The following is a 20,764-nucleotide window of genomic DNA, read 5'->3' as shown; positions in this document are numbered from 1 at the left end:
TTTTTCTTAGGATGCCATATGCATCAGGGCCCAGATTTTAAGCTGTATTTCCAGGAGACAGGATTCAAATAGCTGGATCTTTAGATGGTGTGATTCAGTCTGATCCATTGATGTCAATGGACCAGATTAATTTACACCATTTAAGGATCCAGCTATTTGAACAGAAACCTGTCTCCTGGAAACACTTTTTTTTTCTAGCATCACAGGATACACTTGACATTATAGGAGTATTTAAGAGTGGAGGCCACTACTCAGGAACACTCAGAAGATGTGGGTAGGAAGAAGCCTACATTTTCCAGTGCCTTTTAATTAGCAGACGTGCTATTGAGCTGTGAAACATGCTACATCGCTACAGCACAACAACTTCAGTTGGGTTTTTGCTGATGGGAATTAGATCAGGGCTCTGACGTGATTTAGAGCATGTCAGACCTAATCGAGTGATACCGCCCCATAATGTGGTAAGTCGAGACATGGCTGAAGAACGAGGCGTAGACCCACATTTGAAATTGCCAGAGCCCGTCAGTGTGATCAGATTTGGGGGTTACAGTTCTGGCCTGTCTCTAGGGACAGCAGATGAAATTGCCTGCATCGAGCTCTGAATTGTAGCCACATAAAACATTTTGAAATAACTGTGCTGTGAAGACGTACCCTTAGAGACTAACAGATTTATTAGGGCATAAGAAGGATACTCTACAAAAGAATATAAAAAACTAGTTACACACAGAGACAGCTGAACTGGTGTTCATTTGAAAATTCTACACAATCAACTTAAGAATGAATAAGGATCTCAACTGGTTAACGCATTACAAAGGTCATTTCCCCTCTCTGTATATTCACATCTCCCCACCAAATGCTGTGTGACCGACCCACTTCCACCCTGACTTGATTAGTTTCATAACCACAAGCAACTTCTTCTTTATACAGACCCCTGCTTCTGTAGCTTCCACTCCTTTTCATCTGATGAACTGGGTTTAATCCATGAAAACTTATGCCCTAATAAAACATAGAATCATAGAATACTAGGACTGGAAGGGACCTCGAGAGGTCATCGAGTCCAGTCTCCTGCCCTCATGGCAGGACCCAGTACTGTCTAGACCATCCCTGATAGACATTATCTAACCTACTGTTAAATATCTCCACAGATGGAGATTCCACAGCCTCCCTGGGCAATTTATTCCAGTGTTTAACCACCCTGACAGTTAAGAACTTTTTCCTAACATCCAACCTAAACCTCCCTTGCTGCAGTTTAAGCCCATTGCTTCTTGTTCTATCCTCAGAGGTCAGAATGAACAAGTTTTCTCCCTCCTCCTTGTGACACCCTTTCAGATAATTGAAAACTGCTATCATGTCCCCCTTCAATCTTCTCTTTTCCAATCTAAACAAACCCAATTCTTTCAGCCTTCCTTCATAGGTCATGTTCTCTAGACTTTTAAACATTCTTGTTGCTCTTCTCTGGACCCTCTCCAATTTCTCCACATCTTTCTTGAAATGCGGTGCCCAGAATTTGACACAATACTACAATTGAGGCCTAACCAGCGCAGAGTAGAGCGGAAGAATGACTTCTCATGTCTTGCTCACAACACACCTGTTAATGCATCCTAGAATCATGTTTGCTTTTTTTGCAACAGCATCACACTGTTGACTTATATTTAGCTCATAGTCTACTATATCCCCTAAATCCCTTTCTTCCATACTCCTTCCTAGACAGTCGCTTCCCATTCTGTATGTGTGAAACTGATTGTTCCTTCCTAAGTGTGGCACTTTGCATTTGTCTTTATTAAACTTCATCCTGTTTACCTCAGACCATTTCTCCAATTTGTCCAAATCATTTTGAATTATGACCCTATCCTCCAAAGCAGTTGCAACCCCTCCCAGCTTGGTATCATCTGCAAATTTAATAAGCGTACTTTCTATGCCAATATCTAAATCGTTGATGAAGATATTGAATAGAGCCAGTCCCAAAACAAACCTCTGTGGAACCCCACTTGTTATACCTTTCCAGCAGGATTGAGAACCATTAATAACTACTCTCTGGCTGTGTCTACATTGGCACCCTTTTCCAGAAAAGGGATGCTAATGAGACCAGTCGGAATTGCAAATGCTGCGGGGGATTTAAATATCCCCCGCGGCATTTGCATGAACATGGCTGCCGCTTTTTTCTGGCTCGGGGCTTTGCCAGAGAAAAGCACCAGTCTAGACGGGATCTTTCGGAAAATAAAGCCTTTTCCGGAAGATCTTTTATTCCTGATTTTAAGAGGAATAAGGGATCATCCGGAAAAGACTTTATTTTCCGAAAGATCCCGTCTAGACTGGCGCTTTTCTCCGGCAAAGCCCTAAGCCGGAAAAAAGCAGCAGCCATGTTCATGCAAACGCTGCGGGGGATATTTAAATCCCCCGCGGCATTTGCAATTCTGACTGGTCTCATTAGCATCCCTTTTCCAGAAAAGGGTGCCAATGTAGACACAGCCTCTGAGTATGGTTATCCAGCCAGTTATGCACCCACCTTATAGTAACCCCATCTAAGTTGTATTTGCCTAGTTTATTGATAAGAATATCATGCGAGACCGTATCAAATCCCTTACTAAAGTCTAGGTATACCACATCCACCACTTCTCCCTTATCCACAAGACTCATTATCCTACCAAAGAAAGCTATCAGATTGGTTTGACATGATTTATTCTTTACAAATCCATGCTGGCTGTTCCCTATCACCTTACCACCTTCCAAGTGTTTGCAGATGATTTCCTTAATTACTTGCTCCATTATCTTCCCTGGCACAGAAGTTCAACTAACTGGTCTGTAGTTTCCTGGATTGTTCTTATATCCCTTTTTATAGATGGGCACTATTTTTGCCCTTTTCCAGTCTTCTGTTAGTCCCAACAGAACTCCCTTGCTGTTTTTGCCTTTATATTGATTTACTAGTTGCATCTGTTCCAGCTTGTTTCAAGCCTCGGCATGTGCACACACAAACAAATAGAGGTACTTGTTTAGAAAAGATGGAGTTACTTCGCTCTCTCTCCCCCCCTGCCCACCCACTACTGTAGCACAGCCACCTCTTTGAGCAAATGCAGCAGCTGTTTCAACAGCCCACAAAAATTCTATGCTTCAGTCCAGGACAGAAAGATTCTGCTGAAACTGCAGGGACGAGGAGGACCGTTAATCAGAAAGAATATGAGGGCTCTAGTTAGAATCTGTCCATGGTTGTAACCACTGTCCTTAGGAAAGGCATTTTGTGGTCTAAGTCACCATGAGATTTTCTATCTTGCATGAAGGATGCAGGCACGTTCCCCAAAGAGGGAAAAACGGTGATTATTGAATAATTATGCCCATTTTCCTTCTTGTAAACTGAGGTTTTCAGAGAAAAAATTCTGGCCAACACCAAAGGGTTTAGTTCCGGAGATTATTTACATAGCCTGAATAAAGAGGATTCATTGGAAAGAGATTACACTCGGGACAGCCAGTGTGTGTGTAGACATATATGTTGAACACAGAGAGGAAATTACTGCTCAGTTCCCCCACCTTCTCCCCCATCCACCCATGCAGCAGAAATTTTGAGCTGGAGGGTAGAAGCAACGTGAAGGGAGCAGCCCTTCCAACAAGAACGCTTTTGCTCAATATGATTTCTTGAGGCCAGCGCACTGAAGTTCTATATCAGAACGTTGATCGCCCATGACTCCAAAGGGTCTCCCAAACTACACACGTACACCAGTCACCACTAACGGGCAGCCACCTCTGGGGAGAAGATCAGCAGCTGACACAGCATGCTGCAAATCAGGGAGGGAAGGCAAAATGCGTCAGCTTGGACAGCTGCAGAAAACACGTCATGAGTGCCCCGCTACGTAAAAGGAGATGGACTGACCGAGTTAGCCAGCAATGAGTTCAGGTCACAGATGCTGCATGTTTTTTTCTTGTAGCCTGAATTAAGTTTAGTGAGAACACAACTCCGAATCAGATCTACATCGAACAAAAAGGAGAATAATCCATGAATAATGTGACTGGAATCCATTCGCTTCTAGCTACAGGGAAATTCTTCCTACTTGGCCTCTTCCCCATACCAACATGTTTCATAGTTTACGGTTGGAAATGTCATGCTATAAAGCAAATGGCTCAGAAGGTTAAAGGCCTATTGAAATTTTCAGAGTGTATGTTTCCCAGCTGTTGCCTTCTTTGGGTTGTTGGCTAAAAGAGCTGCCTTCGTCCCAGTGGTAACCAACAAATCACATCTAGCTAGCCCTGCTTCAGCGGGATGAACGACAGCCAAAGTACATTTGCAGTTATCCGTCATCCATTTTTATAGCTTACTTATCAGTACACATGTAGCCATTACTGCCATCATGTTCCATCCTCCCAACTTCATTACCAAGGATAAATATTCCATTGCTAAAACCAGATCCTAGGCCAGCTCCTCCTCTGCACCCAGCTGCAGGGGATGAGAACCAAAAGGAGCCAGGAGCAGTGAATTAACTGTGGGGATGGTTCTAAACCAGTCCTGGGACCACCTAGATCAGGCTAAGGGCTGCTCTAAGTTACACCTGCTGGCTAAAGGCCTCCCCGAGGGCCATGCTCTCGGAGGAGTTTGCTACAGCCCAGTCTGTACTAACTCCAATTCCTCCCTTCCCAACACTGGGGCTGTGTCTACACCGGCCAGTTTTTCCGGAAAATCAGCCACTTTTCCGGAAAAACTTGCCAGCTGTCTACACTGGCCGCTTGAATTTCTGCAAAAGCACTGACGATCTCATGTAAGATTGTCAGTGTTCTTGTGGAAATACTATGCTGCTCCCATTCGGGCAAAAGTCCTTTTGCGCAAAAGGGCCAGTGTAGACAGCTCAGATTTGTTTTCTGCAAAAAAGCCCCGATCGCGAAAATGGCGATCAGGGCATTTTGTGGAAAAGTGCATCTAGATTGGCACGGACGCTTTTCTGCAAAAAGTGCTTTTGCGGAAAAGCGTCCATGCCAATCTAGACGCTCTGTTCCGAAAATTCTTTTAACGGAAAACTTTTCCGTTAAAAGCATTTCTGGAAAATCATGCCAGTCTAGACGCAGCCTGGGTGTTGGAGGGAGAGTGGAACTGGGCCAGCTACATTGGATCTGCACCATCTATCACTCCACCCACCAGAGGAATACCCACCTGAAGACGTGCAGCTGCTTTCGATTTTATAGAGGCACAGACAGAACTGGGGCCCAGGATCTGGATGTTTGTATTTGTGTCTCATACCAGTATGTTCCACCCATATCACACTGTGACTCAGATGAGCTAGGATCGTAATTCCATCTTTTTTTATTCCAGATAGGAGCCCCGTGATCTGGCTATTCATTTGGCCACGCCTCTGGAGGCTCACACCGATGCAGAATGCCTTTTCCCAGGAGGAAGATGTATGATGGCGTCATAAAAATCTGGAACAGCTGGGGGTTTTTAAGAAGCACCTTTTGATAGCTGGCAACTTTTAAACAGCATGTGAATGACTAAACACTTTTATAATGGATCAAACAGAAAGCCGCCTTGCAGCACAATTTATTTCAATGAGACTATAAGATCCTCAGGACAGCTAGAGACCTGGTGTATTTTTATTTGTATATCTTTGCCGTGACCTATGAACAACAGACTATTTAACTTGGCTCGGGTGTTCCATAAAGATTTATCAGTATGAGTTCAGCTTTTAATTTGGACCACGTTAGACTGAGCCACAGAAAGTGTCTGAAATATTAAAACCTGGTCCAGGGATTTATATCAAGAAGGGATGGCTCTTATTTAATTTGACATCTGAGCCCAACCCTGCATAACCCTGTTCAGCTCTGGGTAGTGTCTTACCTTTACCTGTCACATTAAACCAAATAACTAGATTTTCTAAACTTTTAGACATGCACAAAGTACCCGTGGCACCAGGCAGAGCTGGCATGGGAACTGCTTGCATGTGGCCCCCTGTGTTGTTAAGCCACTCTCAGAACAAGAATATGCCATTGCGATTTAAATGCCAGTGACATACCGTCTGCACAGTCATGCATTGTTGCCAATAGTAAGGCTACACTTTTAACAGAGGGAAATTTTAGCGTGAAAAAACTAAGATCGACACCCTAGGTGAGATCAGAATTTGGTCACATGGAAGTGATCCTCAGGTAGTTAATTTTGAACAAGTTCCACAATCAACAGCAACCGAACTGAGAACAAAACATACACCTTTAACAATTTCCTGTCCACTTTTGATACTACCCAATTCTCCAGACTAAGAAATCATTATCTGCTGTGGCCAGATATGCCTTCAAGCCATTCTGGAGTTTTAGAATTTACCATTCCTTAAAAGCATAGGAAGTTTGCTCTCCCACGTCTATTACCAAAAGTTCTTTAGAAGCCCCAGATTGGCCTCAAAATGCTCTGTGCACCCCCTCCTTTTGTTACTCTGATCTTCCATTGAAATAGACACAGCCAACAAAATAGTCTTGCCCACTGTAGTCCCCACCCCCTTAAAAAAAAGTACTAACAAACCAGCAATTTTTAAGAATGCATAAGGTTTGCCATTATTATTTGGCACCCCAAATAAACGTTCACTTCCTCTCCTCTCCCCTCCCCCATTTGAGTCTGGAAAGTGAGAAACTAAAGGAAAGAGAGTAGATACAGGAATGGAGTTGCATTTATAGGCAAGAACCAAAACAAAAATAAAGACACAACCTCTTTGCATACAGAAAAGTAGAACACCCAGTGTGCCCCACGCCTCCTGTTTGCCCAAAGCTTTCTCTCCAGTAAAAAAAAGTTGATCTATCATCTTCCTTTCAACTTTGGAGACTGAAAAATCATCCTTTTTTGTGATCTTATTTGCTCGTTAGTTTCCCCTAGGTGACCCATTAAACATTATTAACTGAGGCTAAGCAAGAGAGTCTCTGAAGATGTACGGCTTTTTGCAATACAGGCATTCCTGCAGGAAAAGCAAGGTGTAGAAACCAAGGCTTTTCTTTTCTCTCCTCAAAGATGGATCATGCATGCAAAATGAAATCTGCTACTTACAGTATGTTTGTCTGGGGTGGAACTTCAGGGATGTTTTCCAGCATCAGATGCATGCATCGTACTGTAGTCCTAAAACACAGGCAGCGGCTAGGACAGGAGCAGGCGAAACCGGGCAAGAGGAGAAAAAGAAAGAAGCGGTGTACAACTGCAGCTTTGACCAGCATTGTGTTTGCTGGAGTGTACTTTCCCTGATTCTGAACTGCAGGGAGCTGGCAAAAGTTTCCCAGCCTTGAGGTCCAGGAGGAGGGGACTCATCAGCATGTGTTTTCCATTAAATTAAGGCAGTTTGACAGTGTAACCTCCCACCCCCTCTGCAATAATGTCCATTGTTTGAGATCAAACTGCTCCCCCACTCTCATTTAAGACATTTGTACATAGCCACTCTCAATTGATTTTGACCTATTCCCGCCTTGGCTCCCAGCTGGAATAGTAAATTAACTCCTCACGTTTCTCTCTGGCACATTTCTACATTTGCTTAAGAGTACAAACAACAGTCCATTGACATTGGAAAAGTCAGCTGTGTCGAGGCCAAAGAAAAAATGGCTTGGTGGTTAAAGCACTGGCCAAGGACTCAGGCAGGTTGGGTTTAACTAATTCTACCCGACCTTGGGGAATATCCCTTCGTAATCTTACTCTCCTCAAGATGGAGATGTAAATTCCACTTGGAGGAGGCTGCACTAGCTCTGACTGAGCTAAAAAAAAAAAAAGTAGCCCCAGCACCATAAATGCATCGCAACGGGTCCCTAATCTCATATGATGAGGCAAAGAGCAAACTAAGTCATCAATACTTAGCTAAAGACAGGGGTGGGTTTGTTCCTTATAAATAGTGCCTAATTGAGATAAATCACAGGTAGGTAAACAGTACCACAGGTTGAACCTCTCTAGTTCAGCATCCTTGAGACCTGACTGGTGCCAAACCTGAGAATTTGCCAAATCATAGGAGGTCTAGATTGTCTACCAGCATTACCAACACTTCCAGGGCCAGCTCGAGCTATTCCTGGGCAGTGGGCGTGCGACGCATATGCGGCTCTGCCCCCAGGCGCACGGCGCATGTGTGGCCCGGCCCCCCGGCGTGCTGCGCACCTTACAGCTGTGATCGGGCGTTTGGTGCCTGATTGCAGCTCTAAGGGGTGCCATGTGGCCGGGTGCACAGTGCCCCATGCAGCTGTCATCAGGTGCCCCCCATAGGTTGGCACCCCGGGCAGCTGCCCGGCTAGCCCCCCCATCTTAATCCGGCCCTGAACATTTCCACTGCTTGCTGGGTTCTTAGAAGACATTTAGGGGTCATTTAGAGTTAAACAACAGCACAAAAGACAGATAACCAGGACTGGTGGCGGTAAACAAACTTTACAGGACCACGGGAAACTTGGCTACACCCATGATAAGGGGACATCTGGCTAATTAAAATCCTGCGGGACCTTGGATGTTGCTGGATCAGAGTGTGCTGGACTAGACAGTTTCAACCTGTATAACGAACAATCCAGCACAGACGGGAGTGAAATGGACTAGATGACCCAACTAGTAAGTCCCATCTCTCATTGCAAGGATTTTGATTGTTGCAATATGGATTAATTTGATCAACGAATAAAAAGGCTTTGTGGATGGTCTGCCTTGGCCTACATGTAGAAAAATATCCAGGACTATGGAGAAGGCATTTAAAATTGCCTTTTATTTACTGTATATATATACACAATATGAACCAAGGACTGAAAATAGTGAAACTAATTATCTAAATTATGGAAATTCAACCCGCCTCCACCCATGTTTTGCAATGTATGAGAAAATTCAGAAGTGAAGGGAAGACTTAACGGTTCTTCATACTGGACATCTTGCCTTTTAATTAAAAAAAAAAACCTTACAGTCTGGAAGTTTAATAATTATTTTTAAAAGTGATGTGCCATTTTAATATGTGTATAAAGCATGAAAGTTCATTAGTGGGTAGGGCTATTACAGGACCACTGCACATGGCAAATTTCCAGGCTTCTGTGGGATCAACTCGAAGCTCTTTTTAAGTCAGTAATTTTCTCTCTCTTGTAAACTGTAAAATACAATTACAATGACAACAGTCTAATTAACAAAAGTCGGATTTAAACCGTCAAAACCCAGGAACCTAGGAACTGAGGACGGAGTTCCACCCATAACAGATTCTTTCAACATTAGGCTACAGCCATAGGTATTACAGATTGTAAGCATGCCAGAATGAGTTAATGGAGTTTTAGCCTTCATCCTGCATTTCCTCACTTTCTGTGGTTTCCTCTGTCCCCAAGCCATTTTTATTATCTGAGCATTTAAAGTTTTGAGTTTTTTGCTGGCTTGCTTTTTTTAAAAAAAGCCATTTTCCCATTCTTAATGACCTTGCAAACCAGGGTTTAGACAATACATTCCAGAATATTGTACCAAAACCAATCCCTCCCCCCCCCCCCCCACACACACATATACCCTCTTTGTAATTCTTTTTGGAGAGCCACAATGAACTAACGGTTCAATAATAGTTGGTGGCTGCTGCATCATATCTGATCACTTGAAGCTTTGAGGTGGTAATTTTATAGTGGACGGTAAAAAGTTATTCACTTCCCAGCCAGAAAAAGGAGACATTATACACCAGGTTTCTCATCTCACCCTTGAGCAATTTTCTGTCCGTTTACATTGGCACTAGTTTGAAAACGAGGCTAATTTGCTGGAAGACTTCCATTTTTTCTCTGTAGACTCTATGAACAGAGTGACCTCTAGTGGCCAACAAAAGCCCTCTTAAATAACAACTAGTCTAGCAGCAGCTTAAAGACTAGAAGTGGGTTGTATCCACGAAAGCTTATGGTACCATCGACATGCTTTGTTAGTCTTTAAGGTGCTGCTAGACTAGTTGTTGATGATGATGATGATGATGATGAAGTTTTTCCAGTTACAAACTACCCCTTGGAAGCTTTTGGAAATTCCCCCTGTGATTACATAGAGACTACGTCTAGACTGGCATGATTTTCCGGAAATGCTTTTAACAGAAAAGTTTTCCGTTAAAAGCATTTTTGGAACAGAGCATCTAGATTGGCACGGACGCTTTTCCGCAAAAGCACTTTTTGCGGAAAAGCGTCCATGCCAATCTAGACGTGCTTTTCCACAAAAAAGCCCCGATCGCCATTTTCGCGATCGGGGCTTTTTTGCGGAAAACAAATCTGAGCTGTCTACACTGGCCCTTTTGCGCAAACGTTTTGCGCAAAAGGACTTTTGCCCGAACGGGAGCAGCATAGTATTTCCGCAAGAACACTGACAATCTTACATGAGATTGTCAGTGCTTTTTCAGAAATTCAAGTGGCCAGTGTAGACAGCTGGGAAGTTTTTCTGGAAAAGCGGATGATTTTCTGGAAAAACTGGCCAGTCTAGACACAGCCACTGTGAAAAGCCAAATAACACCCATGTTAGTCTTTAAGGTGCTGCTAAACTATTGGTTGTTTTTTTTTAAAGTTTTTCCAGTCACAGCCTAACTTGGCTACCCCCCTGAAGCTTTCTTGTAATTCAAGCAGCTGGCATAGACAGGGCAGGCAGCCTCAGATGAATGTCAGCTTGAGGTTCGACTTTAAATTAATACAATTCAGTGCCTTCCTCTATGGGAATTTATAAACTAGGGCAGGGCTACTCAACATGCGGCCCATTTGTTTGCGGCCCACGGGGCGGTTTGGGTTTACGTGGGGCTCAACATATGGACCACGGGTGGGACCTTTGTACACGGCCTCCACTGGGAACACGCTCCACAACAGCCAGGCGTCACCCAGACGGGGTGAGCACTGAAAGACGCAAGCGGACGGGCGGGCTGGAACAGATGGGTACAGGGTGTTGGCATTTCTAGCCCCCAGGGAGGTGGTGCCGGGAACGCTGCGGCCTTGTGGGAAGTGATGGCTACTTAGCCTTGTGGGCGGCCATGTTTAGGTCCGGCACCGTGGCTTAAGGCTTAATCTTTGTATTCATGCCCATCAGTGTGAAAGAAGCTATTTGCATGTATATGCAACTACAGTTAAATTGCAGCCCTCGGCATGTGCTGCGAATATCATTGTGGCCCCCGGGCTTTCCAAAGTTGAGTAGTCTTGAACTAGGGCCACAAGCTTTGGATTGACGTTTCGCAGCCCTGACTGGCATGTATCCTTCTGGCTCTCAGTGATGGCGCCACACCTCTACTCTTTCCAATCCAGCTGAAATCTGTTGGAGCATTATAACAAATTTAGGTGAAGTTCGGCTCTGAAAAATTACTGTAAAAAGGCCCTGAAATGTCCCCCATTTGTGTCTTCCAGATCAAGTTTGTTCAGTTTGTTAATGCAACACAGGCCATCCTCGCTCTAAGTCCAAGATTTGTTCCAAAACACTTGGACTTATTGCGAAACAACTTAAAGCAAGGACATTTTTTTCCTGTGGCTGATTTCCATTAGCGCAAATTGATTTTTTGTGTGTGTGCAACTGAAGAGCAGGGAATGGGAGAACTTATCACGCATCAATTCCTATAAGCATCAACGACTTTCGAGCAGAACAGATGCATACCGGGGAGACTTACAGCAGGGACGCCCTGTATGTTTTTCTAACCATCAGTTCTGACATTGGAACCGAACTGGATTTTTTTTAATGAGAAAAAAAGAATGTTTTGACCCAGTCTGACCAGTGGTCCCATCTAGCCATCCTGTCATCGGATAGTGGCCAGCACCACATGCTTCAGAGGGAATGGACAGAACAGGCAATTATTGAGTGATTCATTCTTTGTTGTACAGTCCCCACTTCCGGCAGTCACGAGTTTAGGGACACCCAGAGCTTCGGGTTGCAGTCATGACCACTATGGCTAATAGCCATGAATGGACCTACCCGCCATGAACTTACCCAATTCTTTCCAAACCCATTTATGCTTTTGGCCTTCACAACATCCCCTATTAATTAGTTCTACAATTTGACTGCATTTTGTGAAGTGCATCTTCCTTATGTTTGTTTTAATCCAGCTGATTATTAATTTCTTTGGGTATATCTACAGAGCAACTTTATTTCAAACTAACATAGTCCGCGACTACACAGCCAGCAGTTAAGTCAAAACAATGTTGAAATAATGTCAAGCTGGAGGACTACTTACTCCGACTCCTGTATCTCTCATTGTGCGAGGAGTAAGGCAAGTCGGAGGAAGAGTGCTCTATTCCAAAATGAGTGCTGTGCAGACTCTCCCAATTTCAAAATAAGTTACACTATTGACATAGCTCAATTTGCATAGCTTATTTCGAGTTAACCCCTGCAGTGTAGATGCACCCTTTGTGCAACCCCTGGTTCTTGAGTTACAAGAAGGGGTAAAAGACCTGCTTTCTCCTACTCTGCTTTCTCCACACCATTCAGAATTTTATCTCTATCCAAAACCCTTACCCCGGTTCGGTCATCTCTTCTAAGATGAACAGTCCTAGTCCTTTAAATCTCCCCTCATATGGAAGTGATTACCCCTAATCATTTCTGTTGCTCTTCTCTGTACCTTCTCCAATTCTAACATCTCTTTTTGAGATGGGCCAACCGGAACTGCATGCCGTCTTCAAGGCGAGGGCATACCGTGAATTTATAAAGTGGCATTATGCTATTTTCTATTTTATGATCTACCCCTTTCCTAATGGTTCCTAACATTGTTAGCTTTTTTGACTGCCACTGTACATTGAGACCAGCTTGTCAAATACCCAAGATGGCTCCCAGATCTCTTTCATGAGTGGTAACAGTTTATTTAGACCCAGTCACTTTGTTGGTATAGTTGGGATAATGTTTTCCGGGCATTAATTTCCATTTATCAACACTGACATTTATCTGCCAGTTTATTGACCAATCACTCAGTTTTGTGAGCTCTCTTTGTACCTCTTCAAGTGAATTTTGGCATTAACTCTCTTAAGTAATTTGGGATCATCTGCAAACTTTGCCAAGTCACTACTGCTTTTTCCAGATGACTTATGAACAATTTTCCTGGCTCTCATATCTATCAAAGACATTGCAAGTTTAATTAATTCCATTGCTAATGTGAAAGTCAGAGTAAAAGTCGGTATAATTTCCTATAGCTTCTCTTGGCTGGGGTGACAACATATTTTGGGCCCTGATCCTGCAATGGATAATACGCAAATGTACCAGTCTATCCAGTTGCAGAGCCAGACCATTAATAAAGTCAGCAGATATAACAATGACTATACAAATAGTTCTGAGTAAGAAGATGCAATTCATGCACTTCCTTAAAAAAAAAGTCAGCCTTCCATTGAAACAGAAGCTGATGTTTGAAATTAATGTCTCCTACTCATTTTGTCTTTTCTGTTTGGAAAACAGGTTGCTGTAGAGGTCTTTATTATGGGAGAACACTGGTTATCATAGCTCCATTTTGTTTATGTATGTAATGTACCTGTTTACCCATCAGCATCAAATGATATTCAAAAGAAATGTGCAGTCCTGAAAATAAGGTTTGAAATATAACAGCTGTTGGGAGTGGCAGGAGAGAGTTAATGCACATACTTGTACTTCATGTCAATGATGTCCAAACCCCATCCCTCTTCCATAAAACAAGATTTTGACATCAGTGATATAAATATACATATATTACACACACATACACACACTTTACTGTGTTTAGACTGAGGACTCTCTCTTCTCCCACAAGACGTTAAACTTCGCATTGGAACAATCTGAATGGATGACAATTGCAAAGATCTACTGACAAAGGGCACGCAAACACTGGCTTCTGCATGCTCCACACAAAGGGTACGTCTAGACTACAGGCTTTTGTCAACAGAAGTTTTGTCGACAGATACTGTCGACAAAGCTTCTGTCGACAAAGAGCGTCTAGACTACATCCAGTTCTGTCGACAAAGCAAGCCGCTTTGTCGACATGACAGTGTAGATGCAAAGGACGGTGTAGATGCAATAAAGCCTTCTGTCGACAGAACTGTCGACAAAAGGCATTATTCCTCGTAAAATGAGGTTTACAGCCGTCGACAAAACTGCGGAGTTCTGTCGACATTATGTCGACAGAACTCAGCGACAGTGTAGACACAGGTATAGTTTTGTCGACAAAAGTCCACTTTTGTCGACAAAACCCTGTAGTCTAGACACACCCAAACACAACAAAACAAAACAAAAGACCTCTAGAAGTAGTGTGGACACCTTTTCACTCACCTTTTGGAAATTCAATTCCAAGAATGCAGGTTCTGAATCACCACTTTTGCTAGCAGAACAGGATAACTGGGCAGTTGGATATCCAATTACCAGACCAGAGGACATCTAGTACACATAAAATGAGGGGGGGGGGGGGGGGGGAGATAGTAGAGGTTGATCCTGAAAATGCCTAAAATATTGCAATCATTCTACTCACGTGTCCTTGTCTCTTATTGACTGTGTTTGCAGAATAAGGTCCTAAATGTACAAGCAATATAAGCCACAATATACCTGAACAAAAAATGCAGCCTTTCATGTCTCTCTGAGCTCCCCTTCATAGTCTTGACTCAATGTACGATTGTTACTGTATGTACCCAACCATGAAATTACTTTCATAAGCAATATTCATTGCATAAAAATGTTACCTGCTAATTAGCCATAAAATATCTTTTGCTTTTTTAAATAAAATTATAAGGGGGAATCAAAACAATGGAAAAATTATGTAAATGTCAAAAACTGATAGGTAATTCATAAAATGATTTGATCTACAAAGAGCAAAGTAGGAGAGGTTATGGGGAAAAATAACATTTGGCATCTACTAGTCTGTGTTAAGTACATTCTGCAGTAACGACCTGTTTCCAAATTATTATTTTCTATTATTATTACTTCTTGTAAACAATGAATATTATTCTGGTGGCATGACAAGAAGAAATCAAGCATTATTAAGCCTTCCTCTTGTGATTATAAGTCACTGTATAATTCTATACTGTCTCAGAAAGAATACGGAATGCAAAAACAAGAACTTTGAGAATACAAAAGCAATCCATCTGTGTGTTTTTATATCAATAAAGGGAGTAGCATCTTTAAACAAAGAAAGCTAGGCTCATCTCACTGTCAAGATATGACAATAGCTTACTCCTGTTTTAACACAATAAAATCAAAATCTGAAGAGGGAAGCAAGTTTAAGAACAACAACATTACCCTTTTGTTTGTCAACTATTATTTATTATATTAGCACCCAATAATTTCACGAAGATCAAGTTTTCACAGAGGTCTTATTTTGAGAGAATTCAACCCCCTTCCTTCGCTTAGATAAAAGACTTCTTTTTGTTAATTACAAATGTTTACAGTCCTATCAGTCTGAAAATGTGAACTAGCCTCAGTATATATAATCCTCTACGCAGAGTTATAAAAAGCCTTTTAAGGGAGCAGCTACTGTGCATGTGCATTTAGTTCTCATAACTATAATTACTGCAACACTGGCTCATGTAAATCCACGGCATGCAGACATACTATTATTAATGTTCATTTAAAGGGTACACTGTAACTCATATCACAGACAAAACAGTAAGTCATACCGAGTCCTTGGAAAAAGGCCCCTCCCCTCTCATGTATTTAATGATCCTGTACCATAGGACAAGAATTGAAGCCACAAAAAGTATGTTCAAATTATATTAAGGGGTTTCCGCAATGTCTCAAAGGAAATAAAAAGTCTAAGGGTGAGCCTAAAGCATTCTGACCTTAGCTCAGACGAGCCTTAGTATTATCTGAATCTGAAGACAGTGGTTGATTTTACGTACTATTGGTTACCTGAAGTGGCAAACATAACTCAATGAGTATCAACAGGAGTTGCGGGTACATAACAAGAAAATGCTTTAACTCTACGAGCTCCTTTTCTGAGCATCTTCCTGGGCTGAGTGGAGTTTCAGTTATTACCAATGAATTTCCAAGCCAAATAGTTTCTGTAGATATGTGAACATAACTTTTTTGGTTAAATTATGGAAGTTACACAACTTCTGTGCAATCACTATACTGTTACATAGCCTCAAATACCTCAAAGAGCCCAGAACATACACAGCGTCAAAACAACAAATTCTGACAGACTATTGTTCATGAAGCTCTGCTATGAATTCAAACAGTATACACTTACTCCACCAGACATTATGAAACTCAGTATTTGTTGTTTTGTAATAAGTGACATGCATCTGACGAAGTGGGCCTTTGCCCACGAAAGCTTATGCTCCAATAAATCTGTTAGGCTACGTCTAGACTGGCATGATTTTCCGCAAATGCTTTTAACGGAAAAGTTTTTCTGTTAAAAGCATTTGTGGAAAAGAGCGTCTAGATTGGCACGGATGCTTTTCCGCAAAAGCACTTCTTGCGGAAAAGCGTCCGTGCCAATATAGACGCGGTTTTGTGCAAGAAAGCCCTGATCGCCATTTTCGCCATCGGGGCTTTTTTGCGCAAAACAGTTTTCAGCTGTTTACACTGGCCCTTTTGTGCAAAAGCATTTCCGGAAAAGGGCTTTTGCCCGAATGGGAGCAGCATAGTATTTGCGGAAGAACACTGACAATCTTACATTAGATCGTCAGTGTTCTTGCACAAATTCAAGCAGCCAGTGTAGACAGCTGGCAAGTTTTTCCGCAAAAGCGTCTGCTTTTGCGGAAAAACTTGCCAGTCTAGACGCAACCTTAGTCTATAAGGTGCCACAGGACTCCTCAGCTATGTCTACACTGGCAGGTTCTTGTGCAAGAATGGCTGTTCTTCCGCAGAGTGTCCACACTGCCTGGCCGCTATTGCGCAAGATTTACAGTAAAGCATAGTAAGAGAAGGATTCTTGCATGAGAGCTGTGCTCTTTTCTAACAAGTGTAAGCTCTCTTGTGCAAGAGATCTTGCACAAGAGGGCAGTGTAGACACGAGGCAGGGGGTCTGTGCACAAGAGAGTCCTATGGCTAAAATGGCCATCAGAGCTTTCTTGCACAAGAGAGCATCCACACCGCCATGGATGCTCTTGCACAAAAGCACATGGCAGTGTGGACGTGTTCTTGTGCAAGAAGCCGCCAGTATAGACATAGCCCTTGTCACTTTTGCAGATTCAGATTAACACGGCTACCCCTCTGATACTTGAAACCATGCAAGGCACTGCACTTAGCCATATGGAGTGGAATTCCATCAACCTCATGAAGAAACTTGCACAAGTACAGACAGATATCATCTTTCTCTCCAAATGCAAACAGATGGACATCATACCAAATGGACTGAAGGTGAAAAATCCACTGCAATCGACATACTGCACAGACCATGGTGAGAGATTATGCCATACACTCTCAAAGAAACTGAGGAACCACCTGATCAGCATCCTGTATAGCAAACAGGAAAACATCAAAAAAGAGCTCTCAAATCTGGAGACTTTCATAAAAAACCAACCTTCCACATGGCTGGACTTTACTAAAATAAGATGGGAGATTTACATTACACACTTCACCTTTCTACAGAGGAAAAAAGACAGTAAGCTGCCTAAACTTCTATCTGCCACATGAGGCCACAATAGTGGTACCCTTAACTCACCCAGCAATATCATCAATCTATCCAACTACACATTCAGCCCGGCAGAAGAGTCTGTCCTATCTCGGGGGACTCTCTTTTTCACCATCACCTCTACAGACAGGATACAGTTCTGCGGTGATCTGGAAGCCTACTTTTGCTGTCTCTGACTCAAGGAATACTTTCAACACAACATTAAACAGGGCACTGGCACACAGATACCCTACCACCGACAGCACAAGAAGAACTACTCCACATGGACTTCTCCTGAGGGTCGAAATGACAGACTGGACCTATACATAGAATGCTTCCGCTGACATGCACAGGCAGAAATTGTGGAAAAACTGCATCGTTTGCCTCATAACCTCAGCCGTGTGGAACATAATGCCATCCACACCCTCAGAAACAATTGACATTATAATCAAAGTAGCTAATAAAAGAGGTGCTGTTGTCATCATGAACAGGTCTGACTACCAAAAGGAGACTGCCAGACAACTCTCCAATACTACATTTTACAGGCCACTATCCGCTGATCCTACTGAGGAATAAACTAAGAAACTACACCATCTGCTCAAGACATTCCCTATACAAGCACAGGAACAAATCTACACAAACACACCCTTAGAGCCCCGACCGGGGTTATTCTATCTATTACCCAAGATCCATAAACCTGGAAATCCTGGACGCCCCATCATCTCGGGCATTGGCACTCTCACTGCAGGACTGTCTGGATATGTGGACTCTCTACTGAGACCCTACGCCACCAGCACTCCCAGCTATCTCCGAGACACCACTGATGTCCTGAGAAAACTACAATGCATTGGTGATCTTCCAGGAAACACTATCCTAGCCACCATGGATGTAGAGGTTCTCTACACCAACATCCCACACATAGATGGAATAGATGGAACAGTATCCCTGATGATGCCACAGAACAACTGGTGGCTGAGCTCTGTGACTTTATCCTCACACACAACTATTTCAGATTTAGTGACAATATATACCTCCAAACAAGTTGCACTGCTATGGGCACTCGCATGGCCCCACAATATGCCAACATTTTTATGGCTGACCTGGAACAACGCTTCCTCAGCTCTCGTCCACTAGTGCTCCTTCTCTGCTTACACTACATTGATGACATCGTCATCATCTGGACCCATGATAAGGAGGCTTTGGAAGAATTCAACCGAGATTTCAACAATTTCCACACCACCATCAAACTCAGCCTAGACCAGTCTACATAAGAGATCCACTTCCTGGACACTACGGTGCAAATAAGTGATGGTCACAAACACCACCCTATACCGAAAACCTACCGACTGCTATGTCTACCTTCATGCCTCCAGCTTCCATCCCGGAAACACCACACGATCCATTGTCTACAGCCAAGCACTCACATACAACTGCATCTGCTCCAACCCCTCAGACAGAGACAAACACCAACAAGATCTTCACCAAGCATTCTTGAAACTACAATACCTGTCTGAGGAAGTGAGGAAACAGATTAACAGAGCCCAGCATGTACCCAGAAGCCTCCAACTATAAGACAAGCCCAACGAAGAAACCAACAGACCACCACTGGCCATTACCTACATACCTCAGCTAAAACCTGTCCAACGCATCGCCGTTTGTCAAGCCCTGATCATCAGTGATCTACAATCCATCCTGGACAATGTTCCCTCACTTTCACAGGCCTTGGGAGGCAGGCCAGTCCTCGCCCACCAACCTGAAGCAAATTCTCACCAGCAACTATACACCGCACCACAGTAAGTCTAACTCAGGAACCAATCCCTGTAACAAACCTCGGGGCCAACTCTGCCCACATATCTACACCAGCGACACCATCACAGGACCTAACCAGATCAGCCACATCATCACGGGTTCATTCACCTGCACATCTACCAATGTAAAATACACCATCATGTGCCAGCAATGCCCCTCTGCTATACACATCGGCCAAACTGGACAATCCCTATGTAAAAGAATAAATGGACACAAATTAGCTATCAGGAATGGTAATATACAAAAACCTGTAAGAGAATACTTCAATCTCCCTGCACATACAATAGCAGATTTAAAGGTAGCCATCCTGCAACAAAAACACTTCAAGAACAGACTTCAAAGAGAAACTGCTGAGCTACAGTTCATCTGCAAATCTGACACCATCAGTTTAGGATTAAACAAAGACTGTGAATGGCTAGCCAACTACAAAAGCGGTTTTGGCTTTTCTCTTGGTGTTCACACCTCCACATCAGCTGCTAGAAGTGGGCCTCATCCTCCCTCACTGAATTGACCTCGTTATCTCTAGCCTTACTCTCGATTGGTAATCTTTCCTTATGACTGTATATTAATACCTGCCTCTGGAATTTCCACTACATGCATCTGGAATTTCCACTACATGCGTCTTTGCCCACAAAAGCTTATGCTCCAATAACTATAAGGTGCCACAGGACTCCTCATCGCCTTTGCAGATTCAGACTAACACAGCTACCCCTCTGATACCACAAAAAGAAACATTTTCTGGACATTATGTGCAGATAAATATCCACAAATACACAGACAACCAATTGTCATCCACTACAGTTTTTTTGGGGGGGAAGAGCATTTTTAAACAAGAGACTATTTCACTCAACAGAAGGGAACAAAACCCCCTCCTTACTAAAAACACCTTGGCTATGTCTACACTCATGGCTTCTTGCGTCTGAAGTAGGCAAATGAGGCTAAGCGTGGAATATCACCGAGCCTCATTTGCATACATAACCAGCCACCATTTTTGCAGAAGAGGTTCTTGAGCCAGAAGGAGCTGTCTACACTGCCCCTTTCTGCGCAATGCCGTTATTCTTGAAAATAATCGGCATTGCGTAAGAGGGGTTTTCTTGCGCAAGAAGGAGCAGTGTAGACAGCTCCTTCTGGTGCAAGAGCCTCTTCTGCAAAATGGCGGCTCATTAGGTATGCAAATGAGGCTCAGCAATATTCTACACTTAGCCTCATTTGCATACTTCTGACGCAAGAAGCCGCGAGCATAGACATAGCCCTTGAGTGGAGTCTAGCTTTCATTTTACCTGGATAACAACATTACATAATAAAGAAGAGCGCTAAAGTTGCAAGTTGTCAAAGACTTCCCTGCAACACCCTTTGGAATATTTCTCATGGGCTTTGATCAAATGTAAATTTGGGATGTATTGTAAATGCAATACTCTTACGGATAGCTAGTTTTAAAGTTAACACACACAGAGTAGGCTACGTAGCAAATACAAGTTACTTGAAACCAGCAGGCTTGCTAGCAACAGTCTTTTAAAACAGTACAACTTTCTTTT

At 43.0% G+C, this 20,764-nt stretch overlaps 1 protein-coding gene across 2 annotated transcripts in view; it reads right to left on the bottom strand.

Annotated features, from left to right (window-relative positions):
- The window catches only part of LOC102447528 (peroxidasin homolog), a 90,501-nt gene extending 83,072 nt beyond the window's left edge, over positions 1–7,429 (bottom strand). The window contains exon 1 of one of the 2 annotated variants that reach the window (XM_075901030.1): positions 6,998–7,429. In XM_075901030.1, coding sequence (XP_075757145.1) covers positions 6,998–7,161 — 164 coding nt within the window. In that variant the 5' untranslated portion in view covers positions 7,162–7,429. The remainder of the gene's footprint in view (positions 1–6,997) is intronic. The other variant, XM_075901031.1, reaches the window with a different exon arrangement.
- Positions 7,430–20,764: the final 13,335 nt, after the last annotated feature.

The sequence above is a fragment of the Pelodiscus sinensis genome, chromosome 18, assembly GCF_049634645.1.
Source record: "Pelodiscus sinensis isolate JC-2024 chromosome 18, ASM4963464v1, whole genome shotgun sequence".
In the NCBI taxonomy this organism is placed as follows: Eukaryota; Metazoa; Chordata; order Testudines; family Trionychidae; genus Pelodiscus; species Pelodiscus sinensis.
This window is presented reverse-complemented; position numbering and strand designations above follow the sequence as displayed.